Source organism: Pteropus medius, unplaced genomic scaffold (genome assembly GCF_902729225.1).
Source record: "Pteropus medius unplaced genomic scaffold, Ma_sr-lr_union100, whole genome shotgun sequence".
Taxonomy (NCBI): domain Eukaryota; kingdom Metazoa; phylum Chordata; class Mammalia; order Chiroptera; family Pteropodidae; genus Pteropus; species Pteropus medius.
Window position 1 is genome coordinate 4,730,899 of NW_024354500.1, and position 19,118 is coordinate 4,750,016.

General features: G+C 35.4%; 1 protein-coding gene across 10 annotated transcripts in view; it reads left to right on the forward strand.

Annotated features, from left to right (window-relative positions):
* The first annotated feature begins 2,820 nt into the window (after nt 1–2,820).
* The window catches only part of EPHA7 (EPH receptor A7), a 158,549-nt gene continuing 142,251 nt past the window's right edge, over nt 2,821–19,118 (forward strand). For all 10 annotated transcript variants that reach the window (XM_039853316.1, XM_039853317.1, XM_039853318.1 and 7 more), the window contains exons 1-3: nt 2,821–3,145; nt 7,478–7,542; nt 11,098–11,767. In XM_039853316.1, coding sequence (XP_039709250.1) covers nt 3,049–3,145; nt 7,478–7,542; nt 11,098–11,767 — 832 coding nt within the window. In that variant the 5' untranslated portion in view covers nt 2,821–3,048. The remainder of the gene's footprint in view (nt 3,146–7,477; nt 7,543–11,097; nt 11,768–19,118) is intronic.

Genomic DNA, 19,118 nt, shown 5'->3' on the forward strand with positions numbered 1-19,118 from the left:
ATGAAAATTTAAGGTTTCAGTCATTTTTTCCATTTATTTAAAATTAGCTAAATATATTTGGCTACTCTATCAGCTGCATTGCACAATGAATACATAAAAATTAAAGAACAGTTTTCAAAATCTCTGCTTTGGCCCACATGTGTTGGCTATATACACCATTTGGTATTGCTCAGGAAAATAACTTATTTCTAATTCATTGTACATACACAAATACGTTTACAGTAATCTTCTAAAATTTGTTTTAAAGATAACATGCACAAATCATAAATATGAAGCTAAAATTAACCATTTTTAAAGTGCTATAAAGTAATTAACTATTGCATTTTATTTTAAAATATGAAAGTTTTATAAACTGATTATTTTTTATTTCAATGTTTTCATGTACAAATAGGTTTATATGCTTTGCTTCTAGTCAAATATAGTCTAATAACAATTTATATACAAAAATATATGTTCGTGATACTGTATAATAACATTATCTTCTTGACTAAGTTATTTACTTTTATTTAAATGCCTTGACATCTTTATCAATATACTTAGATTTATCAAGATACTTTATCAAGATACTTAGATGGGTAAACTTAAAATGAATATCACTGTGCACCTCTGCAAGGAAAACTGTCGGCAGCATGGCACATGTGCATTTAATGTGAAGCCTCTTGTCTCTAAAAATAAAAGCGAGGCTGCACATGCCCCTGTGTCTGATAGAGAGAAGGGACACAATAAGGGGGCTCCCTATACCACCTACGCTCATCAGAGTGAAGGATATTACTTCTTTGGTTTCCTGACTTAATGGAAAGGTATTTGTATTCACATCACTGAGTATTAGTCATTCAATAGATGAAAGGAATGTTTTAAACTTTAAAGGCTACCTTGGTGTCATTCTAAGAAGTGGGGATGAGACCCTGGGGAAAGTGTTGAAATCCTGGAGAATCACTTTAACTATTAGAAGTGGTTTAATATTTGTGAGTTTGTGGTTCTGAGATTAATAGTTTTACAGCCTATGTGTGGAGATTTATGTTTTTAATTCTAATGTTTTTCTTTACAATTTTTACTTTTATATCTGTGTAAATACTACTTGATCTTCTCTGTAACAAGTGCACTCTCTCTGTTTTTTTATTTTTTTTTGTCTTTTTCCAAGGTTAATCTATTAAGCAGCTTACATTTTCTTTGCATCCTTTAAAAGGCACTTAGGATGCTTTTAGATATAACTTCTAAAACATTTAATAGGTATAATGGCTAGGAACATGTAACATTTAAAGAAAAAAACTACAGAACCAAAGAGAGGTTAGAGGAGAAGGAAATTTTATTTCTTTTTTCATAATTGCATCAGGCAAGTAAAAACTACAGGAAACAACTTACTATAAAATAAAAATTTGAAATCTGAGGATCTGTCATCTCTTAAAAGTCTATGCTAAAAATACCAGAAACAACTCAATTTACTTTATAATTCCAGATTAAAAGGACAGGGAAAGTTTGGAGTCTTAGGCAAGATCAAACTTTGTGCCTATCATAAATAAAGGTAAATCATGAATGAGATTTTCTCTTAAAGGGAAGAAATACAGAACAAGAGGAAAATGAAACTCATCTTAAACATGGGATCAAATCACTCTTCGTGACCTTTGAAATTGATGATTTGGCAATTAATGTTTTAGAGCTCTTCCTTTTATTATATTACCCACCTTTTGACTTGCAAAGTGTCCAAAACTGCCTAACAGTAAACGGATTTCTCTATACAGTCGTCCTCGACATTCTAGTTGGATAAATTCAACTGGAGATGTTGGTTACATTTTTAGTTGTTTCCCTTTGACAGATAATTATTGAATAATTATTGGAAAATAGTCAATATTCAAGAAAGAGGTTTTATTTTATGAATTTAATGCGTGGTAGCATCCTTTAAAATTAAGTTTAATTTTGCAGCGAATTGAGAAACGATCGAAGTGGGGCAATCCAAGAAAACCTCAGAAAATGACAAACGTAAAAAAATATATATACACGGAACTTTCTGAGGGTTCTATCTTAAAGTCCTACTTCGCTCAAAAAACTATTGTGAAAATATAGGGCCCGGTGAGAGAGACGCGTAAAACAAAAGACTTCCTTTCTCCACTCCCCTTTCCTCTGTTTCTTTTGCCAGAGCTTGTTGCAAACTCTTGGAAATACTGTTTGAACCTAATACATTTGGTTACTTTTATTCTTCCAGGGACTGTGCTGGTGGTGCCTATAGCAGACTGCCGTTGGAGGAACAAAAAGAAAAGTAGAAACCTTTCAAGAAAGGAAAAGAATAGTTAGCCGACCCACAGAGATTGTAAAAACAAAAAAAGTAACAGGCTCATTACTTAAAGGCACAGCTCATTTCACTGTCCCGGCTCCGTGCTTGGTAGCAGAGACCGCTTGCATTGCGTCTGGTTTCTACAAAACCACAAGGAGTAACGCTGTAAATAGGCAGGACCGTAAGTTGGAAGCGTTATTCTCGGATCGATTCTGCTCCACGAAAGCTGCAGTTGCTAAAATCGGAATGCCCACTGCAGCACACAACTCGGCGGTGGTCCACATCCTCCCTCTTCCAGCATCTAGCTGGAGTCAGGAGCTAAGAACCTGGAGGGAATCCTGGACCCGCAACCTGACTCCGCTCGCCGCCGATTGGCCCGCGCCCCGAACCCCGCCCCCGTGGCCGGGGCGGCCGTTTCACATGGACCCGCCCCTCGGCCCTGGGAATCGCCGCCTGGCAGGCCGGCTGCGCCTGCCACTCACCGCGAGTGGCGGAGGCTCTCCTCTCAGAGCCCCGCCCCCTCCCCCCTAATTGATATTATTGGAGTGTGGAGCAAGCGGCCGGTCTGCAGTCGGAGACTGGCAGGCAGCTAACACCGTGCGAACGAACAAGAGGGGAACATTTTTTTTTTTTAAAGCTAAACGTGGAGCGGCCCGCGAGAGACCGAGAAGGGGAATCGAAGAGAGGAGAGCAATAAAAAAAAATAACCCACTTCGGAGCAAACAGCATTTAAAAGCTACGACTCAACTGAACCCTAAAATAAAACCTGCTCATGCACCATGGTTTTTCAAACTCGGCACCCTTCATGGATTATTTTATGCTACATCTGGCTGCTCCGCTTTGCACACACCGGGGAGGCGCAGGCTGCAAAGGAAGGTAAGGTAATGGAAAAGCAAAGTTTGTTCTGACTTATTTATTTAGCTGTCTACCTGCGTGAGCCAGCTCATCCGCCGGGCTACCAGCCGCGCCTCCGGCGCCGGGCGACCCTCCCCCGCCGGATCCCCACCCCCTCACCGCTCCGGCTGCTACTGGCGGGCAGGCGGGAGGCTAGCTAGGCTGCTCTCAGCCGCCTGCAGCCCGCGCCCGGGGCCGGAGCGAGATCTCTGGCGCCGGCAGTCTGGGGCGGAGCAGCAACGGAGAGGGCAGGCGGGGGTAAGGCCGGCGAGCTCATTCTCTAGGACTCGAGCGAGTCAGATCTCTTCCTCTAGCCCTCTCTTTCCTTTTTCGACGTTCTCCTCCGATGGGGTAAGCTGCGGCTGGAGTTGGTTGGAGAGTGGGGCGGGGGTGTGCGGTGGGGGTATAGGGGTTACCTCTAGTGTCCCAGCCAGCCCGCTAGCGAGTGGCTGAAGTCCGGAGCCTTCCCAGAGGGGCTGTGACTTGTCTGAGATACGAACGCTCGGGTTACTAATGAAAGTGCTCACTGCGTCGGAATACGAGGCGCGGGCCTGCGGTTGGCGCTCGGCCGCCAGCGCGAAACAATAACGCCGCGGAGGTGAATCCGCTCAGCGGCGCGCGCTCGGCGGCCGGGGGCGCTTTCATTCAGCGCACGCCGCTCGCGGGGCCCGGCGGCTGGGGGACAGCAAGAGCGGAGGGCTCGACCGGACCGAGGAAGCAGGGGGCGGGATGGGGCTGTGTAACTAATAATGTGATGCCGCCTGGAAGTCCCCAAACATCTGCCCCACAGTCTGGCAGTTCAGTCCGTGTGCTCAAACCTTGCAAAAGACCCGGAGCCTGAGGGCTAGCTCTGGATGAAGAAAGCAGGTTTCATATGGGCAGTCAGATACGCTTGTATATGTTTTTTTTTTTTTTGAATCACTGACAGAAGGTAAAATACCTTTCGGTGCCTGTAGTTGGAGCTGGGGAAAAATAAATCTTGTCAATGGAAATGTCTTGCTCTAAGAGGTGTCACAATCTGCCCCCCACCGCCACCCTACTCCCTGTCTTCCAGGCTCTAAGTCTGGAAAGGTTGATTTTCCGATCCGATATTTTAAAGCAGAATACTAATCATTACTTGTCCCTGAAGTGTAAAGGATAGAGGAATCTGATATCAGATTTAGGTCATGTTGGTGATTACTGGGGGGCTATATATCGATTTTCGCTTCATCTATTCCTGAAAACTTAAGCGATTTAGTGCTTTTACCCCCATTCGCGCACCCCTCTTCACTCAAACCACCCTTCAGACCAACGCCATGCCCTAGTTCTCCATCCAGCCTGACCTTCTGACCTGTTTCCACATCTGCAACCTATGTTGACGATGAACCCATTCAGAGGCATGTTCACAAAAAACCGTGACTCCGGTTTTCGCTGTCGGTTACGCGTTTGCGGCTGAACCGACGTGTTAGAAACGCACACCCAAACACACCAAAACCCACATTTCTACTCGCATGACATGAGCGATTAGGAACACTCAATCCTGGAACCTTGTGCGGATTCCTCCAGAACAGCGGGACCTGAGGGGAAGTTTGCACCGCAGCGGCGAAGCCGGGTGCGCGAGCTCTACCTGACCCGGGCGGGAGTTTGAGCTATAAATAACTGCATCACTAGGGGGAGAGGTTCCCGCAGCCAGAGTAGCTCACTCGCTCGCTTTTCTCATCTGGGTGCAAGATACGTGGAGAGAATTCGGATTCTTGGAGACTGAATTCTTTAAACGTCGGTTTAAAAGGTGGGCGGGGTGGGGAAGGCGCTGGGCTTCTCCGTAGCGACGCTCCCAGCGCGCAGCGGCGATCTGGAGCTGCCGTTCCGGGAGCGAGCAAACCCCAGAACGGCTCCCGGCGCCGCAGCACCCACAGGCGGGCGCTGGGAACTGCCTCGAGCCGGTGTCAGGCCTCCGGGGCGGATGGGGTGGCTGGAGAAATAGGAGGGACACTCCCTCTTCCTTCACTTTCTGCATACGGTTTCTCTCGGGGCGGTCAGTTCCCGCTACTGCGAGCGCGTGTCTAAGTCAGAGTCTGACGCTTGGAGGCGAAGTGCAGCTGCTATTTTTCCTCTCTGTAAAAGCTGCCGCCACCGTCGCTCCCTCAGAGGAGACGCTTCCCGAAAGCCTGTCTCTCCTCCCGGCTCCTTCTTCAGAGAGGGCGCCACTGGCTCCCTGGAGTGCCCAGGTCTGGTGAAGGAGTAATGGATGCTCCGCGCAGCGGCGCGCCCGTCTGGCAGCCCCCGCCCCGCCCCGCCCCGCCGGCGGCCCCGCCCCGCCCCGGCCGCCCATCGGTTCCCGCGCGGCCCTTGGCTGCCTCCGCCAGGGTGCGCCCCGCATCTCGCCGGTCGCCCTCAGCCCCGCCCGGCCGGCGTGGCAGGGCGCGGAGTCCGGGAGCATCGTCTTGAGCGCCCGGGGTCTCGGTTGGCCAACGGGCTACACTTCCGCGGGCGTGAATGGAGGATGGCGCCCGGTGCTCTGAGCCGGAAGGCAAAAGCGCGCCCTTGCGGGTGCATCCAGAGAGCCGAGGGCGGGGAGGGAGACGTGCTGACCGCTTTCTGCTTCTGATTAAACGCTCAGGGGCTGGTTAGTGTTTTGTTTTGGTTAGTTTGTTTCTCTCTTAACTTGTTTGCCATCATCGTCCCGCCATGGTCCTTGCTCCCATCCCAGGCTATGCTTATGGGTAACAGAATGGCAATAAACAATCGGAAATGCTTATTTCACTCTGAAAAACGAGCCAAGAAGTTCACTTGGGTGTAAAATCCATTGTCTTCTCAGTACAGAAGACTTAAACGTAATAATAAAATAACCTCAAAAGGAGAGTACCTGGAACCCACGTTGTTTCCTGTGCTTTGTCTCTACAGTTGAAGACCAAAACAAACAAAATCTTTAAAAATGACTTTATATACATTCACTAGTCCAACGATTTATTAATGTTCCAAGTGCGAAATACAACTTGTATTTGAAAAATGTGGGTTTTTCCTTATTTGAAAAGAAGTCAAGTGTGTTGTCATGGTCTCTGAGAGTCTTAAGTGCAAAACATTTTTGAAGGAAAGTGTCTATATCTATTTTCACTTACAGGCAATAACCTTGACTAGAGTGAAGGAGTTGAATACATAATCAGTGTGTTCTTTCGTTTTCTAAGCATGACACATTTTCATTTCCTTTAAAATATACATTTCTTTCTAGGGATTATTTAAAAGTTTATATAAACATGTATTTTATTTAAGTCCAAATACTAACTTTTTGCTGAGGTCGATGTTAACCATATTTGCATACCTGAAAATACACTCTCTAGTATTTCTGAACAAATTGATACATTTGTTAAAAGTCTATAGAGTCAAAAATACTTTAAAGAGTGAAAAACTTAGGTAACTCTGAAACCAGTTTGACCAAAGAGTGAATGCATTAGGAAGGTAATTGTCTTAAAAAGCAATAGGATATATCAAACTAGAAGTATAATATATATTAATGTATGGCATTTGAATATATATTACTATAACCAGGAACATTCATTGCATTTATGTAAACAAATTAGTTGTATTATGCTTTTTTATAGCATAAAAGTTGAATACAAGTGTTTTAAAAAGTAAAGTCAGAAAAAAGTTAGATCAGAGTTTAAATATACCATTTTGACAATTAGCTAATGCTTTGAAACCTTTGGAGATTAAAAAAATAGAAATATTAAAAACAGATGTTTGACTAACTCAGAAATATATCTTGTAAATAATAGCTTATTTTTCTCATGATAACATTGCTTAATATTTAATCATATTCATTTTGACTTCAGAGAAGACACTGTGTGAAAAGTTTAAAGAAAATAAACTCCAGTTCTCAAAAGGTGATAGGAAATACTTTGGGCAGAATATTATAAATTAATACCTAGCTTAAGAGTAATATGAAATTATACTTAATTACGTTCATGTTATCATATTTAACAAAATTTAGAGGCTCAATAGTTTAAAAACTCTTTGCAGTATACAATTACTATAGAATCAATACATCACAGCAATTTTTTACCCTCACTTTTATGCTACTTTTGAGTTTTTAAATTTATTTTAATATTTTAATTAAAAATACCAAATACAATATAACATTTCACATCTTTTCTCTCTAACAAAGAATAATATACTTCAGTCAGGTGGGTATTCATTTCACCATTCGTTTATACAAATGACTTTATGTATCTTAAGTCATGAAGCAATAATTATATACAATTAGATTCACTTTAATAATTTTTACAAATGTGTTTACATTTTTTATGTAATGTTTGGAAATAAAACTTTCTTTTTCAGTACTATTGCTGGATTCTAAAGCACAACAAACAGAGTTGGAATGGATTTCCTCTCCACCAAATGGGGTAAGTGCTTCTTATAAAAACCATCCTTTATTTTTTAAAATAAGGAACAGAACCTTTTCCCTCTCCCCACAGTGGAATTATGCACAGCCTTCATATTTAAGCAGTTTTAATTCCAAATATCTTGTTCAGTATTTTGTTGTGTTTTTAATGAGACACTGATATTTTTGAGTAGAGTAGGAGGTATACTTAGCACTTGGGGAAATGGATTTAAAAAAATCTCTATAACCATAATCTTTTTGAGTTCTTATTGTGAGTGGAATCATACCTGAGGTTCCAGGCTATAAATGCTAACTAATTACAGGGAACAGTCCTTTCATAAACTCACTAAAACCTCTCTAGTTGCTTTATATTTCTGTAGTATAATCACCAAGTAGGTTGTATGTAGTTCTTTAAAACAGTATGCAATCTGTTTTTCCTCTTTTAAAAACAGTTTTAGCATCATTCAAAATATACTTTGAATGGAATATGTTCAATGTCTTACCTTATAGTTTGCTATAAAATATTATTTGCTATAAAATCTAATTTTATAGCAAACTATGTGCAATCTACTTTTATTGTTTACATGTGATGGTACAGCATGCACATATTACAGTAAAAATCTGCTACTATAAGTATGAGAGAAAGCAGTCAAGTGAAAAATCTCTGAAAATATAAGTAACCCCCCCCAATTGTGAACATTATGTTTCATATATCAGGTAAGATACATTACTCACTTAAATTTAGTTCAATGTCTATGTCTTGAGGTCTTTTAGTTGCGAGAAAATGCAAGTACTCCATTCCTTATTAAGGAAGAGGGCTCTGAGAAAGGAAAATATATCTCATTGTAACTTGAGTTAATCTTTGGCACAGTAAGAAATCTGGAATCAAAAAGCATGAAGTATAAGTGAGGATATAAAAAGTGTAACCAATTTTACAAAGAGAAGAATTAAAGTCCAAAAGGGATATTTGAGTATAACACCATCATAAAATCAGTATTTCATGACTGGAAGTCAGTTTAAGAATGCAAAATGTGAATGATGAAAATCTGTTTAAAATGGCAGATTTTTCATTCAATTAAAATTTGAGATATTGCTTAAGATCATACTGTACTTATCTGTTTTGGCCAGAATAAAGTACGAAAAAATGACAAATATTTTATAGATTAAATATGAAAAGTGCACTTACGTTTGAAGTAGGCATGTTTTCATGAGTAAAATAATACACCGTGGGAAGGCATTCCGAGTAAAAAATGAAACACCTTACTTAGCAATGACAGATGTAGCCTATTTTCTACCAGCCATCAATTAAAACAAATAGAGATAGAGGATGGTTTTTATTTCTAAGGAGAAGTAAACTGATATATGATTATAGTATTTCATCGATGTAATCTACAAAATGATAAATTATGACCATTTATGTTATTTTGGATTCAAATGGGCATTTTATCAATCCAAAGTATCTGAGTTAACAGTTAACCCTCTATATAATGAAGGACTCAATAGATAATATTAGAAAATGATGATTGACAATGTTTTTCCACGTGTGAAATGAATTGGCTTACATGTGAGGAAATATCTAAACAGAAATAAATTATTATTAAGATACAAATTTCTAGAAAATATTTTTATATGCATGATATAAAAGCATAGTATCTGAATTGACTTCTTTCCCAATGGTGTCATTTGTAGAAGTGACTGCAGTCTCTCAAAATGTGAAATAATAAAACAAGAGTTGTGTTAAATGAATTTATGTTAGTCTCACTATTTGTTATCTATACACAGTTATCTTAAAAATTTTCCTCTCAGGAGTAAATTTTTAAATAAAAATTAAAATTAACTGGGTTTCATAGGTTAGTAAAATTGATTTTTCATACATAGAACAAAGTAATATAATTGTTCTTAAAGTTAGAAAAAGGAACACGTGAGATATATTTCTTTATAAATAATTAGCCTTGGTTTCTTCAAACTAGGAAATTATTAAAAAGAGCACATTTACCTTTGGAACTTTTGATTTTTTTTTTTTAGTAGATACCATTACCAGTTTTACTGATTTCAGTCTAATTAAGAGACTAAAACCTACCTGTCTAAATGTAGGAATTTAGGTGTATTTGGCTAAGAGCTGTTCAGCAGCTAACTGAAACAAAGGGACAATATGCACACCATTAACTAGTCACAAACTCAAGTTATACTGAGTAAAAGCTTCACATGATAATGACTTTTTTGCTATAGTTGAGGACCTTTGATGATATGTTTCATAAATTTATAGCAATTATATAACATCGCACAAGAAATTTCTGAATTATATTGCTAATTTGTCAGTCTTGTTAGTTTTCTCAAAGTTTTAAAAGTAGATATATTTTGTAGAGCATTTAAATAAATTTATTCTCAATCAAGTTTTACAAATAAAACTCACTAACACACGCTTATTAGTTTATTTTCCCATCTGCTCTTCTTGAAACAATAGTTTAAATATTGTATGCTGTATAGGTTCGCACTTTAATACTAATATATTTTCTATATTTGGCATTTTATATTCGGGAAATGAATTAAAGTAGATGATTTCACTATTTCGGTAGCATAACTATAAAGTGGGAAATTTTGTAATAATGGTAAGAAAGGATATAAATAACTGTTACTTAAGGCTTTTATGGATTTTTTAGGTGAAATGACTTTAATTACTAATGAGTAACATAGGTAATATACATGGTTTAATCTTTAAATTATTGCTAATTCTGCTACACTTATTTTGCTTTTTTTTGTGAAAATATATAGCGAGTTTGATATTGCATGTATTGTATCAGCATATGAATGGGCATTTTTAAACATCTGATATTTTTCCTGTCAGAGAGCTTATTACTGTAATATGATCCAGGATGCTGATTTGCCATGCCCATTTGATTGTCTATTGAAAGCAATTTATTTACAAAGATGAATCATACTTTTATACAACTATTTTTTATCATTGTGTGGATTTATGTACAATATTATTGATAACACTGCAATAAATAAATAGCTCTGTAAAATGTTACTCAAGTATCATTTTGAAAAGATTGAAAAGAGTTCGCATTATGAATATCAACATGTTGTGAAGAGTTACTGCATTTTAGAATGCTCTTGGCATTTTCTTCTGTGTTTTTAGGTACTCTAAGTTTAAATATAACATCACTTAAAACATCAACTGAGTTAACAAAATTCTTCCATGTGTTCATATGTATATGCATTATGTGGTAGAAGTAATTGTGTTGTGCACTTTAGTCTATAAATAGTATAAGCTCAATGGAGAGACTATAGATGTAAGCAAACATGTAAAAAGAAACTAATATACTAGCAAACAGATATTAACAAAATGAAATATTTATTGTATGCACAAACAATGCAAGCAACCTAAATGATGTTCCGCCACAAGAATGAAGCTGAAGTGAAAGCTGTATTCTCAGGTTACAATATTTGCTAGGGTGGGAATCTACCTTAATTCTTTCAAAGATATGCATTTGTACTTTATTAAGGATTGTTCATTCACTTTCAAAATCAAAATGTTTTATTCTGAATGACTGATGACCTTTATTAAATTTTACAGTGGGAAGAAATTAGTGGTTTGGATGAGAACTATACCCCGATACGAACATACCAGGTGTGCCAGGTCATGGAGCCCAACCAAAACAACTGGCTGCGGACTAACTGGATTTCGAAAGGCAATGCACAAAGGATTTTTGTAGAATTGAAATTCACCCTGAGGGATTGTAACAGTCTTCCTGGAGTACTGGGAACTTGCAAGGAAACCTTTAATTTGTACTATTATGAAACAGACTACGACACTGGCAGGAATATAAGAGAAAACCTCTATGTAAAAATAGACACTATTGCTGCAGACGAAAGTTTTACTCAAGGTGATCTTGGTGAAAGAAAGATGAAGCTTAACACTGAGGTGAGAGAGATTGGACCTTTGTCCAAAAAGGGATTCTATCTTGCCTTTCAGGATGTAGGGGCTTGCATAGCTTTGGTTTCTGTCAAAGTGTACTACAAGAAGTGCTGGTCCATTATTGAGAACTTAGCTATCTTTCCAGATACAGTGACTGGTTCAGAATTTTCCTCTTTAGTCGAGGTTCGAGGAACATGTGTCAACAGCGCAGAGGAAGAAGCAGAAAACTCCCCCAGGATGCACTGCAGTGCGGAAGGAGAATGGTTAGTGCCCATTGGAAAATGTATCTGCAAAGCAGGCTACCAGCAAAAAGGGGACACTTGTGAACGTAAGTAATATGCTCTATTAAATTCTACTTTGCATTTTTTTTTTCTATTTCGGTATCAGAGTTTTTAAGTAACAGTAATTTGAACATGTGAGTCTGCTGTATACCAGTAGCCCAATTCAGTAGAACTTAAAGTCACTATTGAATTTATAAATGATTCCCCACAGTGATATCTGCATTAAGGGTATATAATAAATATAGGTGATAATAGTAGTTGTTACTAAAATTTAATTTGCCCTATGCTTGATACAGAAGACAACAGTTGCACACTGAGCTATAAGATTTAGAGGAGGAGAGTGAAATGATATTACTTAGGGTTTAATGATATGTGATTCCTTCTGTTTTGTAATTCATATTGTCTGGACTTGTGAAAAAAGGAGTTTAAGGGGTTTGCTAATAAGAGTTCTACTGACAAGACATACAAATATATTTACAGACTTTTAAAAATATTCTTTGTCAACACAAAAATTTTGATACAAAATTATCACATTTTACTTGATAAATCTCTGAGATTACTTTTGCCTAAGCCATATTTCTTTCTGGACTAAATATAATAAAATGAGTGTTTTCCTGATTGTGTTATCGTAGACCACATTTTTGTGGAATTGGGCCAAAGTAAAGTTTTAGTTATCGTAGTATATCAGCTGGGTGTTTTCTATTTGTTTTGAAACAATAATAGCCCATGAATTAGTGAACCTTCTGTTTTGTAAAACTGGATTTTCTATTACATAACATTATAAAAATACCGTATAATAAAAATATATTACTTATGTCTCTTTTAACGTAACTTATAGAACATGATACGTTATTAAAAATAAATTTTATATATTCTTTTACTCCTAGCCAGCAGCATAATTTTAACATTTGCAAATATTAATTAATTTATAGGTTGACTATAATGAACAATAACTATTATAACTAAATTTGGGGGCAGTAACTTAGTATGTGCAGATAATCTTCCATATGCTTTACAAATACTGGTTCATTGAATGAGGTAGATATCATTATCATTTCTATTTTACAGAATAAAACTGAGACTATTGACTGCAGTTACTTTAACAAGTAATATTTGTCTTAGCTTAGATTCAAACTCAGAGCATTCTGATTTCAGCACTTGGGCTTTTAACAACAATATTGCTATAGTTTCTGTCACAAAGCAAGGAGAATTCTAACAAATATTGTTCTGTTTCATTGCTAAATTTGAATGTCTTGCTAATTATAGTTTGGTATATAAGTCATATTACTTCCCCATAAAATTCTCATTCTAGTAGAATATTAAAGAAATGATAATTTTTAAAAAATATTTAGATTTGTGTTGTCCAATTCAATGGCTCTTTAGGTTCTGAAAAGTGGCTATTCAAAATTGAAAAGTGCTGTAAGTATAAATTACGCTCTGGATCTTAAATGCTTGGATTAAAAAATAGAATGTAGCATACATCATTGGTACTTTTTAAAGATAAATTGGGTTAAATAGAATATATTAAAATAAATTTCAACTGTTCCTTTTTAGTCTTTTAATGTGGCTCCTAGGAATTTAACAATTAGATACATGGCTCATATACTGGACACACTGTTTAGATGGAGTAATTGAGCAAGTATATTTTTCTGTCCTGGGTGAGGAATTAAATACTTCATGTTGATGGTTGCCAGCATATAAAATACCTATGACCCAGCATTCAATTATTGTCATCACCATAGCTGACATTTTGAAGTGAACTCTGTGCAAAACAAATAGAGATGCTGTAGGTTCAGGTTCCATAGGACAGGTTAGCAGCTTTCTTTGATCCCCTCGAAGATGTCTAACCTGTCTGTCTACCCATTGTCCTCTTTCCCTTTCTGTCACTGGCAGTTTTTCTTACTGAGTAGAAAATCTTGTAGGTTCCATATATGTGGAAATCAAAAACTGAATATTTACTACTACTAGTAGACAGAATGCTATTCCACTGGGTAAGTATGGAAATATTCTTAGTGAACTAATCAATTTAATGAAAGGCAATGTTCAGTATTATTGACTAGAGGTTAATAAGTTATTTGAAAGTGTTGGTGGATTAAACAATAACTATTATGAGAAAAAATTAAGAACACATTACATTTTAGTTATAAAAGCTATCAGTTTCATAACTAAATATCGGTAAGTACTATGAAGATTTTGATTAATGCGAAAATAGAATGTAAACTTTTAGCACAATTAAAAATAGGAAACAAAAGAAATAAAGCAGGAATACATATAAAAGTGCACAGTTAAATTTGTCTAAGAAAAGACTACAAAATAATATTAAAGATCCTGTTTTTTAGGGCTTGAAGATTTTAAAGAAAATTATTATATATTTTTTTCATTTTGTATAATTTAATTCATGATTTTTATATTTACTTGTTAAGAAAACAAACAGGACCTGTTTTAAATTTTATACCATTAAATATATAAATTAGTAATAAAAATAGTCTTTAACTGCAGTAAAGTATATTTACTGTGAAAAGCAAATGAACAAATCATCTCATTAAATGTGGTACTATTAAAATTATTCATATTCATTTATTTTGGTTTCAAGAATTAGGACCACATTTGAATACCAAAATTATTGTCACCTGAAAAATGCAGTAAGGTACTTAAGAATAAAATAAAATTACTTCACTGTCATCTACATTAATTATGCATAGGAATAGATGGAATTTGGTATTAATAATAAGACTTCATTAAAAAAAGTGAGTAAAGGAGTCAAGATGCTCCTTATTGTTCAACTGAAAGAGTATGTGTGTCTTTTTGTAAGTCAGGTAAATTGTTTATCATATAACTGTCTTAATTTTTAACCTTGGTATTGATAAAAGAACTAAAAACCTTATATTTAACTATGGCATTGTGTTCATTCGCAAAAACACTTCCCTCCTTGGCATAATTCCCACACGTTGCTGTGAGAGTACTTGCCCCTGGAATCAGTCCAGGCCTGCCTTTATAGTATTTCTCCTGTTTCCTTTCAGTGATCCTGTTAAGAGTTTGAAAACAAATTCCAGTCCCATATTGAGGAAAACTAAAGTGTTTGGGAGAGGATGCTAGTGAGTTCCCTAGCCAAATGAGAGTGGTTAGCCACTTAAAGGCAAATTTATCTGGGCACTTCCTAGAGCGACAGCACATTGCGATGTTTTTAGAGTATAATTTACAATATGAACAACTATGAAAACATCACAGTTTTGAACATTTGATGTATGAGCTTTTTTTCTGTGTGATTTAAAAAAAATAACTCAAGTTTGAAAACCAAGTAGTTTTCAAGTATATTAATATATGGAGAATATCTGATTCTTTAACATAGTGCTTTTTATAAAACATCTCTTTACAGTCTTTTAAATATATATAATTCCAGTTAGTTAACATGCTTTTATTGTCAAGAAGTCTTTTTAAAAAAATTACGATGTAAGTTATGTCACAACCTTTATGCAAACCTTTATGCAAACTAGCTCATATATTTTCTTAGATAAAAAGAATAGTCATTTAAAAACTTGATAGCATATTGTATTATTTTTTACATATATGAGTGTTTTCAGAAGATTAATAAAATCGTATTATAAAATATACTTTGAAAATTTTGGAACATTTGTGTAATTTAACTCCATTTAAAAAGTAGAATATATATTATTTGTCGAAGTATGGAGCTTGATATTATAACTTGATTTATATGGGTAATTGGCAATTTAAGTGAACTATATTCATTTTCTCATTTAATCTTTGGAATATCACTGTGAGGTAGAAAGTATTATTTTTTTCTCTTTCAACATATGAAGAAACTGAAGCTCAGGGATATTAATAAGGAATACAATCAGATGAGAATCCAGAATCCTGTTGACCAATTCTAGTCTTTTTTCTCCCACTACACCACACTGTGTCCTAAAATTTGTCCTGTTCTTTAACTGATAGAATTTAGTTACTGAAGAACTGATGCTTTATTCTAGGTAGGGTGACCATATGCCTAGTTTGCCTGAGATAATTATTTTACTTATTAACACTGCTTCTTTTTGCTTTCAAAAGTGTTCTGATTTGGATGATAAAACACATGGCCATCCTAATTGTAAAAAATTCAAAGATGTGATGTAGTTTACATGCACATATATCAGAACATAGAGATGCGATCTACTTCCATTATTTGTATTGCTTAATTTTAATTTTCTGAATTACAACAGATTTAGAAATTTCTTTTTCTATGATTTCATGTAAAGGGGAATTCAAATAATCATATATCTCTAATTTTTATAAAAATTTTGCTAATAGTTGTTTCTTAATATTTTCTATTAAGTTAATGGGTCTGTCATTTTAATAATATATAATTTATGGACATATACAGTTCAATAAATTAAAATGTTTATTCAATTTGAAAGCATTAATATTAAAATTTCCATCTCGATTAATTTTTGAAAATTATGTTTTTTTCCCTACAGAAAAGTAGCATGTAACTTGTACAATCACTTTTCACAATGACAAATGAATCTTTACTACATATAGTATTTATAACCCAATATGTACCGAAAATGTAAGAGGCACTACAGGATTAATAAATAGCTCAGATACTAGAGTTACAGTTTTAAAATACTGGCTTTAAAAGATACCAGGTGCATAAATTAGGACAATCTCTTTAAAGTTTAATTTCTGAAAGTATAAAATGGGTTTAATAAAAGTAGTACGTCCCTCATAGGGCACTTGTCAGAATTGAAAGAAATAATGCATATTAAAACCCTGAGAATAGTATCTGGGACATAGCAAATAATCAGTCAATACCTCCTATTTTTACTAATAACAAAGAGTTTGATAAGTAAAGAAATCTCATGGCAATGAGTGAGTGAACATGGATTTCATAGGCCACAAATAGTTAAATACCTTTTAAACCAGTAATCTCATCTCTGATAATTTACCTAAGATAGTTCAATTAAAAAAATAACTTTTTACATAACTCCCCCCCACCCAGCAATGTATATAATTTGAAATATTGGAAAGAACCTAAATGGCCAAAGTTAAGTGCATCACTATGAACTTAGTCCTTAAAATATCAACAATGTGATACAAGAATTTTAAATTGTTATATTAATAATTTTGAATGAAAAATAAAGAATAAAATTTTGTATACACTGATGTAGAATTGTGCAAAATACGCATAGGAAAAAGAATAGATAGGAGCGTAAATATCACAATGAATGTGTTAGAGTGGTGGGATCTTGTTCTCTGTGTTTTTAAAATATCTTGATCATTATGTTTTTAAACAATATAATTATAAGTTATATGTACCTTGATAGCTCATACAAAGAGAAATTGAATTGCATCTCCAAAAATATGGGTTTTTAAATTAAGTTAGTGTCTATACCAAATACAATCTCAGGCAATAGGACAGTAGTAATTGGTAGATGTAGTTTAAATGAGTTTAAAGGAGGGGAAGATTCAAAGCAATCAACAAAAACAGGCCATAGATTTTGTTTTTTAGTTATTAATAGATGGCAAGAACTTTTAAGTGCTTCACATGTTTTCATTTAATTCATGCATTAATCTGGTGGGTAGGCACTATTATAACAGTTTAAAGGAGAAAAAGATACTCTTATTGAAGTATTACATTATTTACAATTATTGTTATATTTATGTATAAGGTGTATGTACATTTTTTTAATGTAAGGACATGAGCATAGTGAGGGGTGAGATAAATACCCACAATCACATGGAGAGTGGTAGACTGCTGTTTAATTAAGGTGGTCTTACTCCAGAATCCTTGTCTGTAATTAATACAGTGGGCCACACCTTTATAGTTGAGCATTTTATCTATGTCTTACACTCTATGTTATCTATGTCTTTTATAAAAATAAACTTCTGCTCAGAATATTTTGAAAAGTGATACAAATCTGAGCATTTTTATTCACTTCTAATAACTTGAAAATATTGATATTTCTGTCTTCTCATATTTCATCTGTTTTGACATTCTCTTTACTATTCTAGTTATTTTTTCACATGGCAATCAGAATGCACTTTGTAAAATACAACATAGATTGCTTCACTTTATTATTCAGAAAGCTTCCGGCTCCTAATTACCAACGAAAATTTATTACATTTTAGGCTAGCGTTTAAATCTCTTCATCCTGACCCTAATCTTTTTTTCTAGCTTTCAGTCACGATTTATCATAGCCAAAGCCCCGTCTCCCCCTGCCTGTTTCTCGTCTATTATTCTACCTTAAGCACACCCTTAGATATTTCTATGATGTCCCATTATTTAACATTAGTTCTAAATAAACAGAAGAAACAAACTATTATGACCTTTTATATTTACCTATTGTATCTTAATCCTGCACATCCCCAACTTCTTCAGTGACCTTCGTCTTCCAGGTTCTGATGGTAGTTACTAGCAGTGCCATTCTCCTGTTGTTACCATGACTTGCTTTTTCCTACCTGCGATGCCACCTACTCTGTCTTAGACTGTGGAAATTTTGCATTTACTTGCAATTTCAAATTAAGTGTCACTGATACCTTGTTAGGTGATCTCTTCATGTGAATACTTAAAAATACTTTGCCCTTTCTCTATGGGAATCATCATATACTATCTGGTTTTAATTATTTGCAGTTTCCTTTTACAGCTTCTAAGGTTCTTAACAACCAAAAGTTACAGTTTTCTACCTACTGACCTTAGTAGCTAGCGTAGTTCCTTGTACCACATAAGTCTTCCAATAAATGTTTATTAACCTTCTTAAAGACTTAATCGTACACTACCTTTTGCCAAGTTAAATATTTTTTATTTAAAATTTATATCACTTTAATTTCTAGTTGTATATGACTAGTCTCTATGATTAATCTTAAACTTTGTGAGTATGAAAACACTATTATTTTTCATATCCTCATAATATAAGGCAAAATGATATGCTCATATTTAGCAAACATGAGCAGGAGTCTGCTCCAGGTGTGAGGAATTTATTTCTACAAAAATAAGAGAACTATTTACATTTATTCATTGTCATATTCTCATTCCGTTTGTTACTGTTTTTCTGTGTCTTTCAACTTCTTCATCTCCCTCCTCTAATGAATTGAAAGCCATTCACCTTCTTTATGAATATCTATGTCTTGAGAAAGAAAAAGTTCAAAATTTCTAAAGTAAGAAGGTCTTGACATATATTTAGGGTTATCTTATATGAGTAAGTGACTTTTGGTATAAGATTATATTGTTTTACTTCCAGATTATATATTGTAAATATTTTCTCTAATTGTAAAACAAGCAAAAAATATTAGAAACAAAACCTGAAAAATCAATTCCTAAATTCTATAAATTGGAAATTACATAAAGTCTGTATTATGCTCAAATATATTTCTATTTGAGTTATAACTACATTGCATTACAGTTTT